Here is a 22,941-nt window from a genome sequence, read left to right as displayed (position 1 = left end):
CCCATCTTTGCAGCTCTAATAAAAGCCGAAACCCACCAAATTGTTCATATTCAGGCCTATGCACTCGCAAGTGTTCAAAATTGTCTGTCACAGCTTCCGCCGTCTTATCATGCATCGGCACGAAATAAAGGAAGTCTTCTCGAATACAGCTTGATCCAGAAACCCCAATATGATCAAATGCTTACTCATTTACCTCCAATGGAGGGTTGGTGGTGTCATAACCCCATTCGACCCAGTATTCCTTTAAAAAAGAACGTCAGTGATAGGAAGATGAAAAATAAGGACTGACCACTAAAAATAATATGCGTAACCCCTCTCCCTTCCGGAAATCCTGGTCCCGCACTCCTTATCTGGGACACATTTTTTAAAAATCAATTCACCAGAAGTTTTTATCATTTCGTGTTGACGTCTGAAGTACACGATCAAATTAAATTTTAATCGCTTAAAAGGTAATGATGTCAGAGACAACGCCATTTTTGTCATTGGATCCAAGGTTCGGTCAAAGAATTTATATTTAAGAATAGTTCTAATTAACGCGTATTTATATTCTTATTATATTCTAGAACGTTTCGCAGATAAACGATTTCTAAATATTGCCAATATTTGGACTCCTCTTTTTCAAGAACATTCCCTCTCGCGCCTTCCAGAGATTAAAAATTACAACGAATCGCCCTACGTGTGGCGATACCTTTGCTGTGCAGCTTCCAAATGCTGACAAGTCTCTACACATTGCTCAAGTTTGCTGCGACAACACTGAAAGCTCAAGAAAAGTTTACGTGCAATAATATCAACAACAGGGTTGTGCCTTGATAAGTATTTCTCTCCTTCAATTATCGTCACATTATTCAAGAAGACAGAAAACTAATTATATGTAGCGTAAACTGAAACATTCCCTGAGATCGCTCGAGCCACCTGATCCCCACCTTGGATACGCGCTTGTAACAATAACAGGGTCATAGAACATTCTCCGTCTTGCCTCGATAATAATTTCTTTCCTTAAATGATCGTCACATTATTCAAGATTATTATTATCATTATTATCTAGTGCAAACTGCAAAAAATCCTGGGGAGGCTCGAGCCACTTTGTCCCCACCTTGGATACGTGCTAGTAACAATAACAGGGTTATAGAACACCCCCCATTTTTTTCTAGATAATTATTTCTCTCAAATTATCTTCGCATTATTCAAGAAGCCTAAATCCTAATATTATCTAGTGTAAACAGAAGGGGGGCTCGAGCCTCCTAATTCTCACCTTGGATACGCGCTATTAACAATAACAGGGTTACAGAACATTCTCCGTATTGCCTCGATAATTATTTATCTCCTTAAATTATAATCACATTATCTTATTTCACACCACAATAAACCCAAAACCTCATTTTATCTAATGTAAACCGAATACTTTCGAGCGGGGCTCGAGCCCCCAAGACCCCCCCTTTGAGTACGTGACTGGGTGACACTGTCATTGTTTGGCGAAGATTAGGTTCACTTTATGTTGAGATAGGCTCTACAGTTTATAGTGAAACCAGGACTATTGCACAGGGGCACAGTCTGCAAGTAGGATCCTACCCTGGTTACAGAATGGTTAGCACAGCGCGCTACGACGACAGGGATCACGGATTCGAATCCTGACCTGGTCATAGGTGTTCTTTGTGAATGACGCTTTTATCAATTGAATAATATCGCCACTCATCATGACTTTCGCGATTAACCAAAAAAAAGCAAAGTGAAATAAATCAAATTAATCCATCAAGTGTGCCGTTATATTGTTCCCTGTCCGGTCTTGTGTCATTGAAATCGTCCGAATCGAAAGGCTGCCGAGTAGTATACTTGCCACATTTTCCACCAGGTGTCAGTACGAACGTTACTCACAACACTCTTGGGTGCAGGCGCTCAAAATGGAAGCAGAAAGTAGACACCGACGAAACATTATGATGATTTACTCCTATTTACCACTGAAATTAAAAATGTTGCATGTCATTTCTTCTTAAATCGATAAAATCTCCAAGTAGCACTGAATTCTAGAAAGTCTATTTAGTAAAGTTGCCTCTACAAAGCGAAAATTGCAATATGGCTACTGGGCGTGGTGCTATGTTAAGTTGAAGAGTGAACTGCCACCTCTCCTCCCTAATTGAACCGCGGATTTGAACTAGAATGGTACAGGGGTTGTGTCTGAAAGGTACAAAGAGCAGATTCAAAGTATGGTCTTCTCGGAATGACGTCATCTAGTGCAGTTCGAAAGCGTTAATTAATCGAGCCCGGAACACGCATCGTTGCAGGCTTGAGTACTTGACTCGTGCACTCGTTGTTCATTTGTTTGAAATCAAGGAGGTAGAAAGCCAACAAGTTGATTGAAGTTCTTCTATGTGTGGAAATGTATGTATAGGAACATTTTAAAATGCTATGTGATTTCTATGGTGAAAAACAGGAAAATGCAGGAAAAACAACGTGTCCTCAGTTTTATCTACTGATCGTATTTGCAGTCGAAGTGCAATTCGAAAGACTTTCACTTCCAGTCCACAACTTCGAGACCGAACTACGAGACCGTTCTTGGATTAGGGGGAGGTTATGATTCGGACACTGTGAGGAAGGCCAAGAGTTTCCTAGTTTGAATTCCGAAGAGGAGGGTGAGAGGCAGTAGTTTTGATCGAACGTTAGAATGTAGGGATCTTCCCAATTACAAATGCATGAAGTTATCTTTAAATAAACCTCACTAAAGTCCATTCATTGCACTCCCTGAACTTTTAGAGTCAAGAATATACCTTCAAAGAGTTACTAAAGGAGTGAAACCACTTACTCTCACCCTCTGTGACGTCATCGACCGTCGTGCGTTCATCCTCTCCTCCCAAGTCCTTCAGAAAGTACCGGCACATCTTGGCGGCTTATGATGAATTAGGTATCTGCCGAAGGAGAGAATCGATATATCGAACTTCGAGACAGGAAAGCGAGGTAAACGTCACGTCCGGAGGAAAGAGGCGGAAGGAAAAAATTGGAGAAGTGTTTCGGCGGAGAGAGAAAGAGAGGGAAAAAATAATGAGTTGAAAATAAAACGTGGGGAAGATACAGGAAAGCTGATAGTTCCCTGAGGCATGAAATTTCTCATGAGATAAGATGCAAGAAGACAGCTCGCTTCTGGGATGCTGACGTCTCTCCAATCTTAGACGTGGTGAGAGGAGAGGAAGGAGGGATGCAGGTAAGTGTTTCAGTTTTAACACAATCGCGGTGAAATCTCTCGGAGGGAAGAGAAGATTAAATTCATCTCTCTTGAAAGTGATCATTCCATATCATCATCTTGTGCATGTTAAGGTTGAACATTCCAACTGCTCATTACAATTCATAGGACTTTAGGTTATATCCTGAATTGAACATTCGGCATCGACTTTAAATCTTCCAGTTTCAAAGTAATTGATTTGGAGTTACTTAGGGAAGAACTTGATCTTGCCATTATGATGCATAGTTTTAGGGCTTTATCCTGTAAATGACGGAGGCCTGGGGTTCAATCTTATTTACCTAAAAACAAGCTGGGTAACTTCCATTAAAGCGATGCTTACGAAAAGTAACATATTATGTTCAGTTAGTTTGAAAGTTGCAATTGGTGATCTTCGGGAACATTTTCCTGTCACTTACTTTTAGAAAACGGTGACTTTTTTATCACATATTTTTTGGAACTATTTTCAAATTATACGCTGTTTCGGGAATCTTTGGAGCGAGCGAACAAAAGCAAGTCATTCCTCAAGTAGTGACTTCAGAGGGCTCGACCAGTGATCACGTGCAAGGGAACTGCATTCGTGGAGGGGGAAAAGCATGGCAGCTATCAGCCTTTGCGGCAGAGTGCACTGCTTCGCTCCGCCCACTCCCTCTCTCCCCATCAACTTTAAAACGAATACGTTACCCGTGTAGGAGCACTAGATGTTAATTCTCACAAATTCCGCACAAAGTGAAATTGAACAAGGCAACTTGAACATAGTTTCAAGTTAATAAAACAATCAAATTCTGACGAAGCAAAAATTCATTGTAGAAAACATTTATACAGTAAAACGTAACGTTTCCACCCTGTAACAGGGTCTTCTTCAGACAAAGATTCACAATAATTCCGGTACAGGGGGGAAACGTTACATTTTTGTGCATATTTTTTTTTCTACCAAGAATTTTGCCATGGTCAGCATTTCATTGTTTTATTAACATGGAAACAAGGCTTAACAGTTACCATAGTTTCAAGGCTATGTCCTAGTAGTCAAGGGGTCTCAGGTTCAAAGTAAATTACCTAAAACAAATTATGTTAAAACCATTAAGGTACTGCTTAAGAAAAGTGTGAAGTTATGATTATTTCAAAATTTTCATTTTAAAATTGTCTTATGGGCTTTTTTAAGTGTTAATCAAGATGGCACGAATTAAAGCTCCATAAATATTAGAAGTTTTAAAGTCCATTCTATGCACAAAATGGATAATCGGGACTGGACCTACAGTTTAAAGTGCAACCACTGTGCAATGTACTTGCACCGGAAATGCAACCCGGGACCTCTTCATTACAAGGTGACGACGTTAACCAACACTTGCCTGACCTGACACTTTTCTTGCAATAATTACCTGATTATAACGTTATTAAATATTTATAAGCCTTGAATAAATGTTAAATTGTAGTCGTTTATGCAGAAACTGCCTGTATTAGCAGTAGCATTGGTGCTCCTATTGTTGGAAAAGCTCAGTAAAGGGACTTCCAACGATAGAGCCTCACAAGAATTTCCACTGACAGCTGAATTGTGTTTCTTCCAGGACTTTTCAGAGCTTTGGTCACGATACGATCGCTTGCTACTCGGAATACTGATGTTGTTGAGACCGTAAGATTCCAGGGTTTTGTGCAGCCTTATCGTGGCGAATAATCAACCATTCTCCCTCTGCTTTCTTTGGATGACGTCATTCTAGGGCTGTAGGACTTCAAAGTTAATTATACTAACTCCATTGTTTACCTCAGAATAGATACTTAACTTGCTGTGCACGACACTACCTTCACTATTAAGATTCTCCCAATCTCGCTGACTTTAATGTGACCTGATTTCCGCCCTCTAGGTCAGTTTAATACACTGGATGTGATGCCTTTTCTCTTTAATGTACACAATCTTTCTCCAGTCTTGCTATATTTACATGGTCTAAATCTTCCCTTTTTTATACCCATGAGCTATCATGCTTGTTTACATGCTAACACAGTCTGTCTTTCTATTTTCAAACGTGACCACATTCTCCCTTTTTATTGCTCACAATCTCATGTTCTAAAATGCCGACAAACTCACAGATTGCCGTAAGGTATGCTCACATGTTTACAATCACCTTTTTTATATCCGCTTGTCTCTGTGGCGGAGTAGTGTTTAGCACAGCTTGCTATGAAGCCAGGGATCCCGGGTACGAATCCCGGACTGGGCATGGGTGTTTGTATATGTCTTCATCAATTTCATCGAATCATCACTCATCCTCATCTTCACATTTAGCCAAAAGTGGCAGAAGAGCGAAGTAAGATAAACTCAATCAATCAATCAAAAACCTTTCATATCGCGTGTGTTAACAATCCCCCTTGTTACATCCTCATGTGTTACGGGTCTCCCTTGTTATATCCTCCTGTGTTAACAATCTTCTTGTTATATCCTCGTGTGTTACCGATCTCCCTTGCTATATCCTCATGTGTTACGGGTCTCCCTTGTTATATCCTCCTGTGTTAACAATCTTCTTGTTATATCCTCGTGTGTTACCGATCTCCCTTGCTATATCTCTCATGTGTTACGGGTCTCCCTTGTTATATCCTCCTGTGTTAACAATCTTCTTGTTATATCCTCGTGTGTTACCGATCTCCCTTGCTATATCCTCATGTGTTACGGGTCTCCCTTGTTATATCCTCCTGTGTTAACAATCTTCTTGTTATATCCTCGTGTGTTACCGATCTCCCTTGCTATATCCTCATGTGTTACGGGTCTCCCTTGTTATATCCTCCTGTGTTAACAATCTTCTTGTTATATCCTCGTGTGTTAACGATCTCCCTTGCTATATCTCTCATGTGTTACGGGTCTCCCTTGTTATATCCTCCTGTGTTAACAATCTTCTTGTTATATCCTCGTGTGTTAACGATCTCCCTTGTTATATCCTAGTGTGTTAACGATCTCCCTTGCTATATCCTCATGTGTTAACGATCTCCCTTGTTATATCCTAGTGTGTTAACGATCTCCCTTGTTATATCCTAGTGTGTTAACGATCTCCCTTGCTATATCCTCATGTGTTACCGATCTCCCTTGTTATATCCTCGTGTCTTAACGATCTCCCTTGTTATATCCTAGTGTGTTAACGATCTCCCTTGCTATATCCTCATGTGTTACCGATCTCCCTTGTTATATCCTCCTGTGTTAACATTCTGCCTTGTTATATCCTCGCGTGTTAACAATCTCCCTTTTTATATCTCCCTTTTGTATATGCTCACGTGTTCAAAATCTCCATTTTTAATGCACAAGTCTCCCTATTTATGTGCTTACATGTTCACAATCTCTCCATCATATGCTCACTTGTTCACAATCTACCATTTTACATGTACACATCTTAACAATTTCCCTTTTTATATGCTCACGTGATCACATATCTCTTTTCGTGTTCACAACTTCCATTTTTCTGTGCTCACCTGTACACAATCTCCCATTCTCTACACTCGCCTCTCACAACCTTTTATGTGGTCACAAAATCACTCACGCGTTCACAATCTCCATTTATATGAAGGCGTTCCCAAAATCTCTCACCTTCCTTTTTACTAACCCACGTGTTCACAATATTCCTTTGTATATGCCCAGAGACTCAATTTTCATTTATGCATACTCATGTGTTCAGAATTTCTCCTTATATGTGCCCACGTGCTCAGAACTTCCTTTTTATATTCTCACACGCCCACAGCATACTCGTTTATATACTCAAGAGCTTCCAATATTCCTTTTAATTTGTCCACCTGCTCAAAAGTATCTTTTTATATGTCCATGTGCCCACAGGCTTCCCATTTTGTAATCGTGAGTTCCAAATGTACCATTTTACACCAATACATACACAACTTTGCATGTTAACACATATTTATTTCACATTCAGCAATGCAGAGGGATACAAGTTCCGAATTTAGTTAGCCAGTTGAGAAGCAAGTTAACGCAACGGTTTCGTACCTAGCATGACACTCAAGTAAGGCCGTCCCCAGACTTTTTCCTCCGAGGGGCAGCAGTACTCAAATTGGGGGAGAACAGGGGGCGGTTGCTATCCTCCAGTTAGGACAATTATCATAAAGCATTCGCTCATTAGCATAATAGGTACCTCCTTGCCCACTGCATTCTCTCCATATTGATACAAGTATCTCCCACCTTTCCTCAAACTATCCCCCAAGCTAAGAATTTTCACTTCAAGCACTAAGGGGCAGAATGAGATTTCAAATTCTGCCTTTCAGTTATAAAAACTCAGATAATATTTTAATATTATTATTACAAATCATAAAATTTATGTCGAATTGAAAATACATTAACGTTGTTATCAAATTCAGACTTGAGTCCACTATTTAAATAGTAACTATATTTGTCTTGATTCCTTTCCATAAACATCAATCAATTTATTGATAAAAAAATTCATCTTTTTTACTTTTCCACGATGCACAGAGACAACTTATTCTGCTGTCTTTCATGACACCCCTCATTCATGTTTTTAATCTACACTCAGAAAACTAAATGCATCATATCGTTTGATACACCAGAATGCATCGACTGATGCACTAAAATGTGTTTTATGGCTTCTTCAGAGAATGAGATTCACATTTGATGCATTTGGGTGTATTTTTGTAGTGAAGTGAGGATTCCTTTCAGTCGAGATGCACTTCAATGCATCAGTTGATGCGTTCTCATGCACCTTGATTCGTTTTGATGCACCTTCCTGCATCTTTTTTGATGATGCACTTAAACGTTTCGACTGAGCTACATAAACTCTGTACGTTTAAGTGCATCATCCAAAAAAGTGCAGGAAGGTGCATCAAGGAACATCAAGTTCCTTGATGTGCATCTGGACTGAATGGAATCCTCACTTGAATCTGGGCATATACAAAGGGATGTTGTGAACACTTTGGTGTTTCTTTCACGACATACAAAAATACACCCAAATGCATCAAATGTGAATCTGCTTCTCTGAAGAAGCCATAAAGCACACTAGTGCATCAATCGATGCATTCTGGTGAATCAATTGATATGATGCATTTAGTGTTCTGAGTTTAGAATTCAGTGATGTCCCAATTCATTAACAATGACGAAAGTTCCCAATTCGGGAACTGATATTTTCACGTGAAATGTTCCCAACTCGGGAACCGTTGCTAATTGCATCGGGAGGGAAGGGAAAAGGACCGTTACCGCACGTTACCCTGAAATATTAAGTACATAGCTAAACACATACGTATATGTACACATCGATTTGCAGAAAAATTACCGTCCTTTCCGGGAAGTTTCTTCCTTTCTCTAACAGAGCGGTTCTCAAACTATTTTCTCATTGTACCCCTTAGTAGTGTAATGTACCCCCACCATAGGTTTTCTCCGAATAGTGCTGCCAGATTTGGTGGGGTGTTTTTGACATGTTGGAGGCGTATATCCGCAATAGAGCAAAATGGCATTCGGGCTGTATGTGGGAAGATGTTAAACAAATAAACATTAGGACCCTACTTTATCATTTTATTGGCAGTTTCTACGTTTACAATCTTTATGATTGGTTATAAAAATAAAAATGTGAAGCACATGTATGCTAAGAAGTGTATAAAAAACTTTAATTTTCATATATTTTTTCCAGAGTTATCGAAAAAACGCAAAGAACAAAAATTACAATTTTGAAATTTTTGTTGTAAATCCTCAGTTTCTAGTGAGAAGGATCTGCCTGCATAGCCTGACCCAGTTTCTTGATGTCTGGCTGTGCACTTGAAACTTGCAAGCTGAGATTCGGCTCTAAACTCTGCAAAAAAAATTGTCGTTTGGGTATTCGCGACATTTCTCTTCCGAGCTGATCGCGTACCCCCTTCAACTCGTTCACGTACCCCTGGTGGTACGCGTACCACAGTTTGGGAACCAGTGCTCTAATTTATTTTGAGTATATTGCAGATCTTTTTCTGTTAGGTTACGTTCGGTTAGCTGTTACACAGCTGTGCGGAATGTCAACTATTTCAAACGCCAATTCATCCTCTTCCGAGGCAATTTGTAGAACTTCCTGATTTGGGAGAACGTTTCACTGAAATGTCCAACTGGTAATGGACATTATCTGAGATGACAATGTTTTCATTGGGGTTTCCATAGTGCATAAGTTTAGGAAATTCTGAATCTGAAATTAATCATAATTTCACTATTCGAATTATGTGAAGTTTTCCTAATATCTCAGTGGAGCAAGCATCCCCTGTCTTTCCTCTGCGGGCGCTCTTGCCCTCAGGTAAGCAATCTAGTTCCGTACTGTTGTTGGTAATGATTCTTCGCAGCGAAGCCATCTTGAAATCTGAGAAGGAACATGAGAAATCAACTTCGGAGCCTCTTCTAGCTCTCTTCAGAGGGCGTTGCGGTTTGTCTATCCCGTTGTGGACCAAGAAGACCTCTTGCCTTAACCGTAAGGACTCCCCCCCCCCCGTCTCCTCAGCCACTCGCTGACGACCCCAGTCGGTAATTGCCTTAATTGCAGGCATTGCTTGTAATTGGACGATCAGCTGCGTTGTGCGTTATTAAGAGACCCTCTTCCTCTCGGGATCGGAGCCAACCGAGTGGGGGTAGGGGGGCGAAGGAGGTGTGGGGGCAGTTATAATCTGTAACAGTTTGTCTTCCAAGTGTCGACCTCTAAGGCAATTATCAAGAACTGCTTTCGCAATTCACAGAATGATTCGCTTTAAAGTGTCTGTCAGGGTATTAATTACCAAAAGCTCAAGACGACATACCCGTCCATTCGTCTGTAGATGCCAATCAGTACTTTGTAAAGATAAAATTTGGTGAGCTGATAGATACTACAGATCGATCAAGACGAAATAACCCTCTTGCGCTGGCGTCGAATTCTCAACCCTAAGCGGGGGTGTAAGGGGTAACCTTTTCTAGAGATGCTCAAATGTCAACCTCCCTTCCACGTAATACGCCCTGAACTGCATTTTTCAGACTAGCGAGGCTCTGGCGTCTGGACTCGCAGCTCGTGTTGGGTCGTCCCTATATGTTTGTGAATGTCCCTTCATCCATCTCATCCCCATCGTCGCGATTAGCCAAAATGGCAGAAAAGCGAAGAAAAATGAATTAACCAATCAACCCTGAGCTAGCGAATGGGGCGTAGGCAATGCAATCAGCTGCTTGCCATGCAATGTCGTGACCTTTACTTCATGCCAAATGTATGTATAGTCATGAAGCGTAAAACCGTAAACAGCGAAAACACAGACGTAATATTTAACGTTGTCGATTTTTTTGACAACATAGCAAGGGAAGAACGTTACTAATGTGGCAACAAGGGGACACGTGAGTACAAGGAAAATGGAAGCGAGAGTTGTTGTGGAGCTCTGACTTTTCATCAATTTAATCTTATCATCTTTCATCCCCATCGTTGCGATTAGTCAAAAATGCAGAAAAGCGAGGTAAAATAAAACTGATCAATATTTTTCTTCCTTCGCCCGACATCCAGCAGCAAAACTGCTTGATATCTTTCAGAAACATAAGAATATTGAAATTAGTAGTGTTTGACGCAATTGATAATGTGGATTATGTGGTGAAATAATAATTTGTCTACATATACATATGAAGGGCCAGGGGGAAAAACGATGAATGTTCATTCGAGACGATTTGCCAGGAAATGAAAAACAAAGTATTTCTTTTCATAAGTACGTTAATATATGCCAAAATAATAATGCGTTTTTCAGGCACTTCTCATCGTTTCCCAACCAAGGCCGTTCTCATTCTTATAGTACAGCTTCTGAACTATCAGATGGCGTTGCGATCTCAAAATGGGCGAAAAATCGACATTCATCGTTTTTCCCCCTGGCCCTTCATATATGTACATATATCGTTTGCGGAAATATTTATGACGTTTTAGCCTATAAGGATAAAACTCTCCGTAAAATTTTAGCTCGACACGCAACTGAATTACGGTACAATACCAGTGAAGTCATCAGTAAAGCACATAGACGAAGTTGAAATTGAGTTTGCTGAAAGAGGTACTGCGAAGCGGAAAATTACAAAAAAAAGAAAAAAAGAAAATAATGGGGTGGAAATCCAAACGAACAAAAATGTTCTTTTTTTGTTTTTAGTGTTTATTTTGCTTTGAGTTTTGTTGAAGTTTCATAATTAAATCTCGCAGTTCACTGTTCTATGTCAAGCCTTGAGGGTAGCTCTACACGGTGCTGGTCAGGCAAGAAGGCCGTTTCTTTCACTCTGACCCGCAATTCTGTGAAGCAAGCGAACGGAAACAAGTCCTCTGTGACTGTACTATACTCTGTCCCGGAAACCTTTGGAGCAAGCGAATGGATACAATTTATCTTTGCAGGCAGAACTCGAGAGGGCTCGACCATTGAACGCTTGAGGTAGGGGGAAGTGAGTGCATGGAGGAGAAAACGCGGGCTGCAGCTACCAGCCGTTTGAAACAGCGAGTACTGATTTTGTGCGCACACTCGCTTTCTCGTCTACCGTTATGCGCGACGTGCCCCATAGACTCCTGTTACGTAGTATACTCCCTTCTTGTACGGACTGTTGGTCTGTGCATTGTATGGTGAAAAGTAATTGATTGTCCGTCAACCGTATACATTACAGTTGTAGACCTCAACGTTAGCGTAGCGTTTGACACGAACTGTCAGAAGTTAACAATATTCTACAGTTAAAATGTAACATCCGGCTTGATAATTTACAAAAAAAAAAGGGACGCAACCGTTTTTTATTTAAATTTGAAAATTTATCATGCATAAAGATATGTAACGTTTATTGATTGATTGAATTGGTGTTTTAAGTCCACTTTATGTACAGTAAGGCTAATCGGGACTGGTGGACCTATAGCTTATAGTGGGATCCGAACCACTATGCGCCTCCACCGGATATCGAACCCGGGACCCCTTGATTACAAGGCGACGACGATGTATGAACTTTTTCTTTCGTACACCATAAGTACATATTAAAAAACTTGAATCATTAAATTAAATTAATTAGGTTAACTATGAAATAACCGTTAATACTTTTGAAACCGTAATGGCTATTCTCACGGTCGGCAGAGGATATTAACGTCTTAGACCGTATATCTTTCAGTCACGTTTCCACAGTGTAAGCAACGGTTTTCTACTACATATTCTTGGTGAGGGAACGAATTTAATTGGTTAGGATCCTATTTTCAACTCAACGTTCGGTCTCTATACGCCTGTGTATTAAGTGGACTCTGAGCAACGTTGTTAAACTTTTATGAAGGGATTAAGCTTCGATTACGGTTAGACTTGAGCTTGAAACTTCAGATCCCACTTTAAGCGCTACGCAAACCCCAAGTATGTTTGTGCTGAATTTTTAATGTGAAACTTTGCCAATTGTCAATATGCTAGGAACTTTTGTAACTAGAAACTTAATTTTTGTTTCTCTTCGCTTTTCTATTTCTTTATGTTAATAGTTAATAGATAAATAATAGAAACTTGATAAAACTAATAGAAGTATTTATGGTTATATCATGATGCACTGCAGACTATAGACAATAATACCGATAACGAAGAAATATTGCTGAATTCATGTATTAAGAACGATTTACTCAATACTTAATTCAATTTCAATATTGTCTGAATTCTGAACATTCTTCCATTAACAGCTATAAACTCAGTTTGTACCATAAATGAAAGAGAATACGAGATTTTTCTGTCAAGACGCATCCATATTCACAAGCATATCATTAGGTGATAGAAGAATTTTCGAGACGGATAGCCAATGAAAGTCAGATTAAAGTCCATTGTTGGCATCTATGGCTTCTATTGTTCAAAATATTTGATGCACGGAATTAAATCATATTTTTGTCGTAATTTATTTTCCTTTTGATTGCAAACGAACAAGAAAATGATATTTTTGAATAAAGTGGCTCCTGTGGCCATCTTTTGGATGGAGAAAGAAAATACTTTTCAATTCTTAAAGCATAATATGTTGGCGTGTTGAAATTCGTAGTAATATTTATCAGCATCGGAATTTCTATGGGAGAGGGGAAAATTCCTTCTATGTATCCTGGATTGACATACATTCCTATTGACTTATACAGTGCCGGTTCAGATAAATTGACATGCTCTCTGAAGTCATTAGCCACTTCATCGACGTACTGTAAATTGTTGTAAAAAATGTTTATTACCTAGATATCTTCTATAATCACTGTTATTCATTTTAATGTTAAAAGTCTAAGCATATAAGTTGCTGCAGAGCTATGGCTTACTTTTCTGTTTCTCCATAATTTGTGGTATAACAAGTCCTCTGCGCAAGTAGGACTCGAGAGGGTTTGACCAATGAAGGCTTGAGAGGAGTGCATGGAGGGGGAAACGCTGCTGCAGCTAGAAGCAGTTTGTAGCAGCACGCACTGCTTTGCTCTGCCTTACTCTGCAAATTCCCGAGACAGTGTACAGTCACGGACAATTCTGGCTTGTAACAATACCATCGATTCTCAATGAAATCGAAGTGCCCGTGACTGTAATACATTTTTCTGCCTTGTCAAGGAAGGTAGAGACAGGTTAGTCCATTTTCGATCCAATAGTTAACTGGATAAGACCTCCCTGGTGCGCAGAGGTCCGTGTGAAGTCAATGTGAATCACCAGCCTAATATGTCTGTTGAAGAATTTCGGTTCAAGAAACACAAATGTCTCTGTTTGCGATAATATCTGTGCCGATGAATTCACGGTCGTTATCAATACAATGTTGGGTAGCTTGTTCTTTATAACGATATTTTTGATAACGTTGCGTAATGTTAAACAGGCATTGAAAAAGATGTTTCGTCCCACAATGAAATATCCTCTGACTTCGAGCTCTGAGGAAAATGTATCTGGTTCCTCTTGCAGCATTCCCAGGCCACACCTCTTCTTACATTAGAAGCCCCCAGCTTCGTTTAGTGAAGCTCGTAGCGTCACACACACACACGCTCACATATACGCGGAGGCGTGCATATCCATCTGATTACCCGACATATCCGAGCGAGAAATTCGCTGTGTGCCTTATGTTCTCTCACTGCTCTTCTTCATTTCAGACTGTCCTCTCTCTCTCTCTCTCTCTTTCTCTCTCACTCTCTCTTTCTCTCTCCCTCTCTCTTTCTCTCTCCCTCTCACACCACTCCCCCCTGCTACTCCTAAATCCCAGCGAGTTTTCGTCCTCGTGACAATATTTCCATACATTTTTCACTTCGCATATATTACAATTACCACACCCTTCCGTATTCTCGTCCCTTTTCCTCTTCAGTTAGCACCCTCATCTCTCGCAGAACTCTGTTTCAATTGTTAGTCCGGCATCCCTCTAAGCGGTGCGTTAAACATTTTAGCGATACCTTCCAAGATAATGATGTTCCGGTACAGCTGCCACAATTTCGCGGAGAAATTTGCAGAGATTCTATATATTTTTTAAAAAATGACAGGGTAATATGCAAAATTCGCGCTAAAATCAACAGGATGGGAAGTCGTCACAGAAAACTGACAAAAGTAGCTAACAATCGTACCTTTATTTTAGAATAGTATTCTTCTCAGCGGATTTTTACAAGATATGCTGGTATTGTTGTGTAGATGATATTTTTATGGGTTGACATTTATCAGAGAAACGTTGTTTTATTAGCTAAACTCTCCCATTCCCCTCGATCGTATTGTCTGTAGCACTCCAAACATACAATGTTTGTCCAAGAAGTTCCCAGACTGGTTCTTTGGAGAATGAGATGCGGAAAGGCCCCTCTGTTAGCGTAGTGGTAGCGCTGTTATAAGCAAGGGGTTTCAGATTAGATTCCAAATGAAGGCGCATTTCACAACGATTCTGATTGGATTTTAAACTGTAGGTTCAGTCCCGATTGGACAATCTGAGTATAAAATTGACTTAAAACAAGCTTTGGGTGTGAAAAAAAGTGAATAGAACCTACTAGTTTGATCCTTCAAAGTAGACTACTTGCTTAGTGATGCTTGAGGTTCCTACAATGCTGCAGATCCTAAAGCAGTTCCTAAACTTTCCTTCCTGAGTGGAGCTGAGTTGCTGTTGGACAGTCTGCTTGATGACACGCACAACATCGAAATATCTACAACGTAACATCGCTGCAGATGAAACCATCGAAGAAAAAGAGCATAACGATTTCTTATTTTTATGAAGAGCGTATCTTTCCTAAGAAATTGTTTCTCGAGAGAGTACTGTTAACTAACATCTGTGGACAAATATTATACGAGTGACTACTAGTGCCATGAACATTACCATTCTCACCAATTGTTCCCCCTTCATGACAATGCGAGACCTCATAGTCTTATCGGTACAATACTACTTACTATCTGTCCTCTCGTCTGAACATGTTCAAGAGGCAGACAATGTGGACGCACAAAACGGACTGTCAAACATGAACTTACATACATTCAAGAACAGGAGTTCCACAACTGTCTTGAGGACCTTCAGCGCCGTCGGAACCGTTGCAGCACTATGTTCATTCTCGGAAAAAACACCAGTCTGGGAACTTTTGGAACAACAGTTATGTGTTTCAATGACAGAGATAATTCTTGCTGAGTGTGTAAACGAAATACTGGTTATACACTCTAATTTCATATTTAACAGACGAAGAACGTAAATACCATATCCACTACATTTATTCGGCTTTATTTATATATATTTCAGTCTCCTTGCCTTTCCCATATTTACACACGCAAACGCCCGCTCACGTACGCATGTTTTACTCTATCGGCGTTAATGTGCGCTGTTTAGAACAAAATGTAACGGAGCAATTGGAAACTAGAGGGAGAGAAAGAGCGAGAAACACGATCTAATTTTCTGTTCTGCTTGCCTGACTCGCTGCGAGCATTGTTTGGAAACCGATGAAAGCAAACATCGCTTCAGATATTTATTTTTCTTTCAACAAAATTGAACGGACCGACGCTCGATGAAATGTCCTTCGTAACCACGCCGCTAAAATTAATTTAGGAAAACGAACAGAGAATGTCGCATGAATATAGCTTCGGATGGTATTCCTTGATTTCATCAACAGGGGAAACATTGGAGAGAAACTAAAGTGGAAATGATAGAGGTGGGCCCGTTCAAGGCAGTCAACAACGTTCCACAAATGACGTCACGTCAGGGATGGGGCTTGATTCTCTGAAGGATTCTAATATAATTTTAACAATTTTGGAGCAATGTGCAAATCCTCGTAAATAGAAAAGTCAAACACTTCTGGTTTGTAATACAGTAATTCCATTGAAATTCAATTGGTTCCTTAAGTCTTCAATAAATATCCTAAATTATGTAGTTGAAGCCATGAAATCATAAATTTAATTTTATACAAGCTTCGAAGGTGTGACAGAAGAGTCCAAAATACATGGAAAAGTAATCATGCTATCATGAGTGATATCTTGGTGACATAGAAACATAAACTAAACATATGTTAGTCTGTACATATTTTTTGTATTACAATTAATGATCATTGATTGTGTGTAATTTATTTCCAAGCACATTTTCAGCCTAAAGTAACTAGTAAATGTAACTTAGTTCCTTTTTATGGACCGATTACTGTAACTAAGTTACTTTTTAAAATGAGTAACTGTAAGTAAGTTACTTTTTGAATTAAGTAACTGTAACTTAGTTACTTTAAAATTAACTTGCCGAACACTGTTCTCTAGGTCTTGGCATTGAAACTTTGTGTATAAGATTCTCGGTATGGGTTTATCAGCCAATCAGCATTTATTGTCATCGTCGCACTTGACGTAAAGAAAGAGAATAGCGGCGTAGAAAGTAATATATGAACGAACAAGGTACACAGTAATGAATAAAGAGTGATGTAGTTGGTCTACTTGAGATAACATTAAGAGTTTCTAATGTTATTCTCTTCTCATGTATATTTCAGGTCCCTTAAAAAATGAGCGTCGAAAGACCCAAGAAAAAACATCGAGCGGGTATCTCTGGCTAAGAGGCATAAGATGACCCAGCTCCTTCTCCCCATGGTCTCTTTGATGGCGGTGCTTGCAGCAGCCGAAACAGGTGAGTGGCGCTCCTTATTACCTTTGTGGAGAATGGAAGAATTAGCGCTTACATATACACTTGAGAACTGATTTGTAGATATCTATCAACTATGCGCAGTACGTTTTGGATGCACTAATGTTACTAGGTACTAAATAGGTCTTAATCTGCAAAACATTTTCATTTTAATATTGGTTTTTGTTAGTGTGCTGTATTTATTTGAAACGTAGGGTATTGAGAAAAAATAACAGACAAGGAAATCGGATAAAGGAAAAGAAGCCGAGAAAGTAGAGAGAGGGTGTGGACAAACAGAACGAAGGGAAAAGATAGAGACGGCTGTATGGAGTGAGAATAATAAAGAGAAGGAACATGAAGAGTGAGAGGACAAGGAAATACTGAAAGAGAGGAGAGATAAAGTAACATGAGAATCCGGGAGAGTGAGTGACAGGAAACCGAGAGAAGCAGGAAAACAGAGAGTGACAGGAGAGTGAGGTAGACAGAGAGACAGGGAACTGAGAGAAGCGGAGGGAGGGGTGGGAACTGAGAGAAGCGGAAAGAGATAGTAACAGGAAACTGGGAGAAGTAGAAAAGAGAGAGTGACAATAAACCAAATGAAGAAGAAAGGAGAGACGGAGTGACAAGAAACTCAGGGAAGGAAAAAGAGAAAAAGAGTGACAGGAAATCGAGAGGAGCAGAAAAGTAAGAGAGACAGACAGGAAATAGAGAAGGGACAGAAAGCGAGGCAATCATGGGAAAAGTACGTAATAATCAGTTACTTAAAACGAGTCCATATAATTTGTTAATTTCTAATATTAATGTACTGAAGTAATGAGTTCATATTACTAATTATATTTTAAAAAAAAGTCCAAGTTCATTTCTGCGCCGGATGATAATCTAGAATAGACTCAAATTTAAACATGTGACATAAAAATCGTGCATTTAAGTATAAAAATATGTTATTGAACTTATTTATAATCAATTTAGTAGAAACTAGTATTTTGTTCCTTTCTAGAACAGAGTATTAGATGGAGGGAGGATGTCAATATGAGACTTGCACGTTTCAAGGGCAAACGCTTTTCAGAGATCACTGGTTCAAGTCTCCATGATTCTCATCGAACTCTAATAGCACATGAAATGCTAAGTGTGCCTTAAGTGCACTTAAAAACAAGCCCACAAAAAACCGTTCTTTGTTTCGATTCCAATACACTTTTCCTTTAGAAAAACGTCCAAGGTTTTATCAATTGGAATCTCATGCATGCACAATGTGAAATTTCGAGACAAAAATTAGTTCAGAAGCAAAGTTCCAGAGTTTCCGAAACTTTCTCGTCCTTTGTCTATCTATTGGTTTCCCCCTCTGCTTCCTTATTTATCTCGACTTCCATCTTCAGGGTCACGTAGCGGTAATTTGAGAAGAGAGAAACAAGTAAAGAACACAGGAATACCTCGTAAGAGTTAGATTAGAAGGAAGCAGAAGGAAGACTGCGATACTTTAATTCTAGGTCAATATTTGGAGTTCGATCCTTCGAAGGGGCGAGGGAAGTTCCTCGAGGATACTGAATCTTTCCTCCTGCAGACATACTCGTTCCCAATCGACCTTCACAAAGCCTTTTACTGCTCTTAGCTTGCTCCCAAATCGTCTCTTTACTTTCCATTCATCCTTGGAACTTTCGGACAGTCAATCCTTCGAAGTAGAGGCGTTCAAACGAAGCCCTACAGAAGGACGTAAGACGAACGTGCTATACGCTGAGAGGGAGATTAGGACATTTGCAAGTGTGCAATGCGACAAGGAGAGGTGGAAAGGTTGAAATTTGTTCCAGGATAGGGAGATGTGTAGCTTGTGGATTGGTGTAAGGGGTGATCTGACATTCTGTCCCGGCAATCTCTGGAGGAAACGAACGAAGACAAGTCTCTGCGCAAGTTGTGACGCGAGACTATTCCACCAATGAACACGTGAGAGGGCACGGGACTCTGCCGCTATGCACGGTCTTGCCTCACATATTCCGGGGATAGGGTACAGAGGCCTCGAACAATGAACGCGCGAGAGGGGAGGAGGGGCTGGATCGCTTTGCTCCGCCCACTAACTTTCTCCCCTTCTCTACCGTTGTGCGCGGCCATGTTCCACAGATTCCAGGGTCAGAGTGTGAGAAGGCACTCAGAAGTTAACCTCACTTCACGTTGGTATCTGCAGTCTTGCAGGCCTACGAGGCACTGTCGCCTGAACTCACGGCCAGTATAATCCTATATGTGATCGTGATGTCCTGTGTTTCTCTTTATTTATGCTGATCCCTCCCCCCCACCACCACAGCCAGGTTTTTACTATGGTATGGAAATTTTATCACGGTAGACACTAGAGCTGTTAAGAAATTTATTAATTTTAAAAACTGAGTGAGGAAGTATTTATCAGACATATTTTCTTTTATTGTCAAGGCTCCGTCTATAGCTTCCTTTTAGTTAAGAGCTTATCCCCGTATTGTGTGACAGGCAACAATAGCCTGTATGTTGGCGTCCATCTCTATATTATAAAAATGGATATGTGTGTGTGTGTTTGTTTGTTCAGCAATAACCCTGGAACGCCCGGAGCGATTTCAACCAAACTTGGTGCATGTATCACTTGCAATCTGGAAAGAAATACTGTGGGGGTAATACACCCCTGGCACCCCTAGGGGTGGGGTGAGAAGGGGTGACTTGTAAAAATAATCAAGAACCATCGATATTAAATTCCGCAAAAAACAGACATCCGTGACTATATGCAATCCACACAACGTTAGTGTTTCTCGGGTTGTCTAACATTCAGGCTGTGTTGCGAATGGAATCCATAGCTTTCGTGACGCTCCCAATGCGGTTCAACTCCAAGTTCATCACCTATTGGCATGGGGGGTGAAAGGGGGTGAAAAATAAAATGCCACAAATGGCCTAGATTTCCCATAGTTTTCGGAGTCGCTAAGCTACTTGGTGACATTGACGATCACATTTAAAATTAGTTACATTTTACACAATATAAATACTAATAAATTCAATTCCGGTCCGAGAGAGAAAATCAACAAGCGTATAGTCCACGGCGGGCAAGTTGTTTTCGTCCAATCACACTCAACCTTCAGCCAATAGGCGCAGCTGTCATTCTGCTCGTCTACTCCACGTGGAGTGTCAGTCACATGACTGCTGTTACGCTGTTGCCGTACTTTGCCACTTCAATGCGGAAACCGTGAGAAGGTGCTCGTGCCCGGAGGGATAAGGTAGTGTAGAGTACATGTGTGAGAACGCTGATAAGGTGTGATTGTTGCAGCTGGTGGGCGCGCTCCGTGAACTTCAAAGCCAGCTGGTCGTTAACGTTGCTAGCGCGTCGACTATAAATGTGTTCTTGACTGTAAAGAACCTTCCTATCTTTAAAGTACGTAATTTAAATTCGGTCCCGGAATCTTTCTTCCAGATCAATTTAAATACGCTCCATTTCGGCTAGGAATGAAACAATACGCAACTTGGACCTAATTTAAATTGTGCGAGAGAGAAATATTCCGGTCCTGTTACTGAACCCAATAGAACCCATTGAAATTTATGGGTTCCAAGCACCTTTAACAACCCTAGTTTTAGCATATCCTTTTACGTGTTTACTTCCTCTACTTGATCATTTCTCTCTAGCCTACCTCCATGGCAGAGTGGTTAGCCCAGCACGCTACCACACAAGGAGATCTGGGTTCGAATCCAGGCCTGGTCACGGGTGACCTTTATGATACATTATTAATTTCATCATATCGATTAGACTTTAAAACAAGAGAGCACAACAGCAATATAGCAATATCTTCCTACTTTCACTGATCCCCTTTCGATTTTCCATAGTTTCTTCGTTTCCCTCAACAACTTTCTACCGACTTGGTAAGTTAATGTCGTCTCTGCAACCTGTCTCCAGGCGCCAATTCCCTCCACATTTATCCTCCTTTACAACTGCGAACGCCGCCCATCAAATTCCTTATGGATCCCAGTTGGGCCCGTTCTCAACGCTGAGCGATTTGGTTCCTTTTGATTCCGTACAGTGCTGCCATCTGTCGATAAGAAAATAAAAGAAATCGCTGAGGAGTAACTATTTCCTTTAATTTATTGCACTGATCTTTTTAATAAAACTAGTTGATAAGCTGATTTGGTTATCAAAGGACGAGTGATGATATGATGTGATTAAATTGATGAAGAAAGACTCCCAAAGAACACCCCCGTCCTGGATTCGAACCTGGACACCAACCACTACGGCACGGAGGTCGGTCGACTTTTTACACATAATTCAAATAATGGTACATATTGTTTTAAAGCATCTTTAGACCGAAGAGGGGGGTGACAAAAGTGGCGGGTACCAGAGTGACGCACAAGTATGACATTTTATGGCTAAGAAGCATTTATTTATCTACAGTTGTTGTTTTACCGGGGATGAGACTGGTTAACCCTCAAGCATCCACCCCCTGCCCAATGTAAATCTTAGTGTCGTCACTGATTCAACCTGGGCGCTAAGGAAAAAGGACTGAATTATAAATGAAAGGCTTAACAATCTGCCCACATGCTCGTATGGTTGCATTTCAAGATTAATGTTGGCAGTACAACATTTCCTTGAAGCGTCAGATGTAGTCGAAATACTGCCATCTCTAGCATCGCGCACGTCCGTGGGTACCCGCAAGGAGGGCCAGTCACTTGAACCTCCTTGGAATAAGAGAAAATTGCCTGCTTCTCATTTCTTGCTCCTACCCTTTTATTTGTAACTTTATTGTTTGTGTTTTCGAATTTTTTTGTTTTAGTATCTATTCTTTCGCGTTTTTGATCTTCTTTTTCTACGTTTTCCTACATTTTCTGTTTCTTTATATTCTTTCTCTTACCTCCTCTCTCTTCTTTGCCTGTCTCTCTTCCATATTTCTCTTCTCTCGGTTCTTTTTTTTCACTCTCTGTTTTGTTTCTTTCTTTTCTCTGTCATTATTTTTTCCCTCGCTTTCCCACTTGTTTCTCTATCTCTCTCCAGTGTATTTTTCTCTTCCCTCTCTCTCTCTCTCTCTCTCTCTCTCTCTCTCTCTCTCTCTCTCTCTGTACTTGCTTCGTTTGTGTATTTCATTTTTCTCACCCTCTCTCTCTCTCTCTTTTGTTTCTTTCTTTTCTCTGTCTTTATTTTTCTTTCTCTCGCTTTCCCACTTCTTTCTCTATTTCTCTGCAGTGTATTTCTCTCTCTCTCTCTTTCTCTCTCTCTCTCTCTTTTGTTTCTTTCTTTTATCTGTCTTTATTTTTCTTTCCCTCGCTTTCCCACTTCTTTCTCTATCTCTCTCTCTCTCTCTGTGCTTGCTTCTTTTGTATATTTTATTTCTCTCTCTCTCTCTCTCTCTCTTTTTCTCTTTTGTTTCTTTCTTTTCTCTGTCTTTATTATTCTTTCCCTCGCTTTCCCACTTCTTTCTCTATTTTACTACAGTGTATTTTTCTCTTCTCTCTCTCTCTGTGCTTGCTTCTTTTGTGTATTTTTTCTCACCCTCTCTCTTTCTCTCTCTCTCTCTCTCTCTCTCTCTCTCTCTCTCTCTCTCTCTTTGTCTCTCACTCTGTGTGTGTCCTGTTCTTTGTCTTTATTTACCTATTTTCACTTATGTTTCTCTTCTCTCTCTCTGCCTCTTTAATTCTCTTCCTTTTTTCATTCTTCACTTATTCTCTCATCTCTCTTTTCTTCTATCTCCCTTAAAACACTTCTCTCTTCTTATGACAAAAAAATGTGATGTCAATATACCGTATCTTTCCTAAAGGCACAACTTTTCGAACTTCCTCTTCCTTA

General features: G+C 40.2%; 1 protein-coding gene across 1 annotated transcript in view; it reads left to right on the top strand.

Annotated features, from left to right (window-relative positions):
* LOC145995381 (uncharacterized) overlaps positions 1-22,941 on the top strand; it is a 419,963-nt gene that overhangs the window by 368,615 nt on the left and 28,407 nt on the right. The window contains exon 5 of the mRNA XM_083131984.1: positions 17,047-17,180. Coding sequence (XP_082988110.1) covers positions 17,120-17,180 — 61 coding nt within the window. The 5' untranslated portion in view covers positions 17,047-17,119. The remainder of the gene's footprint in view (positions 1-17,046; positions 17,181-22,941) is intronic.

Source organism: Lepisma saccharinum, chromosome 11 (genome assembly GCF_977018435.1).
Source record: "Lepisma saccharinum chromosome 11, izLepSacc3.1, whole genome shotgun sequence".
Classification (NCBI taxonomy): Eukaryota; Metazoa; Arthropoda; class Insecta; order Zygentoma; family Lepismatidae; genus Lepisma; species Lepisma saccharinum.
The sequence above is the reverse complement of the archived record's forward strand: the minus strand, read 5'-3'. Positions and strand labels throughout refer to the sequence as shown.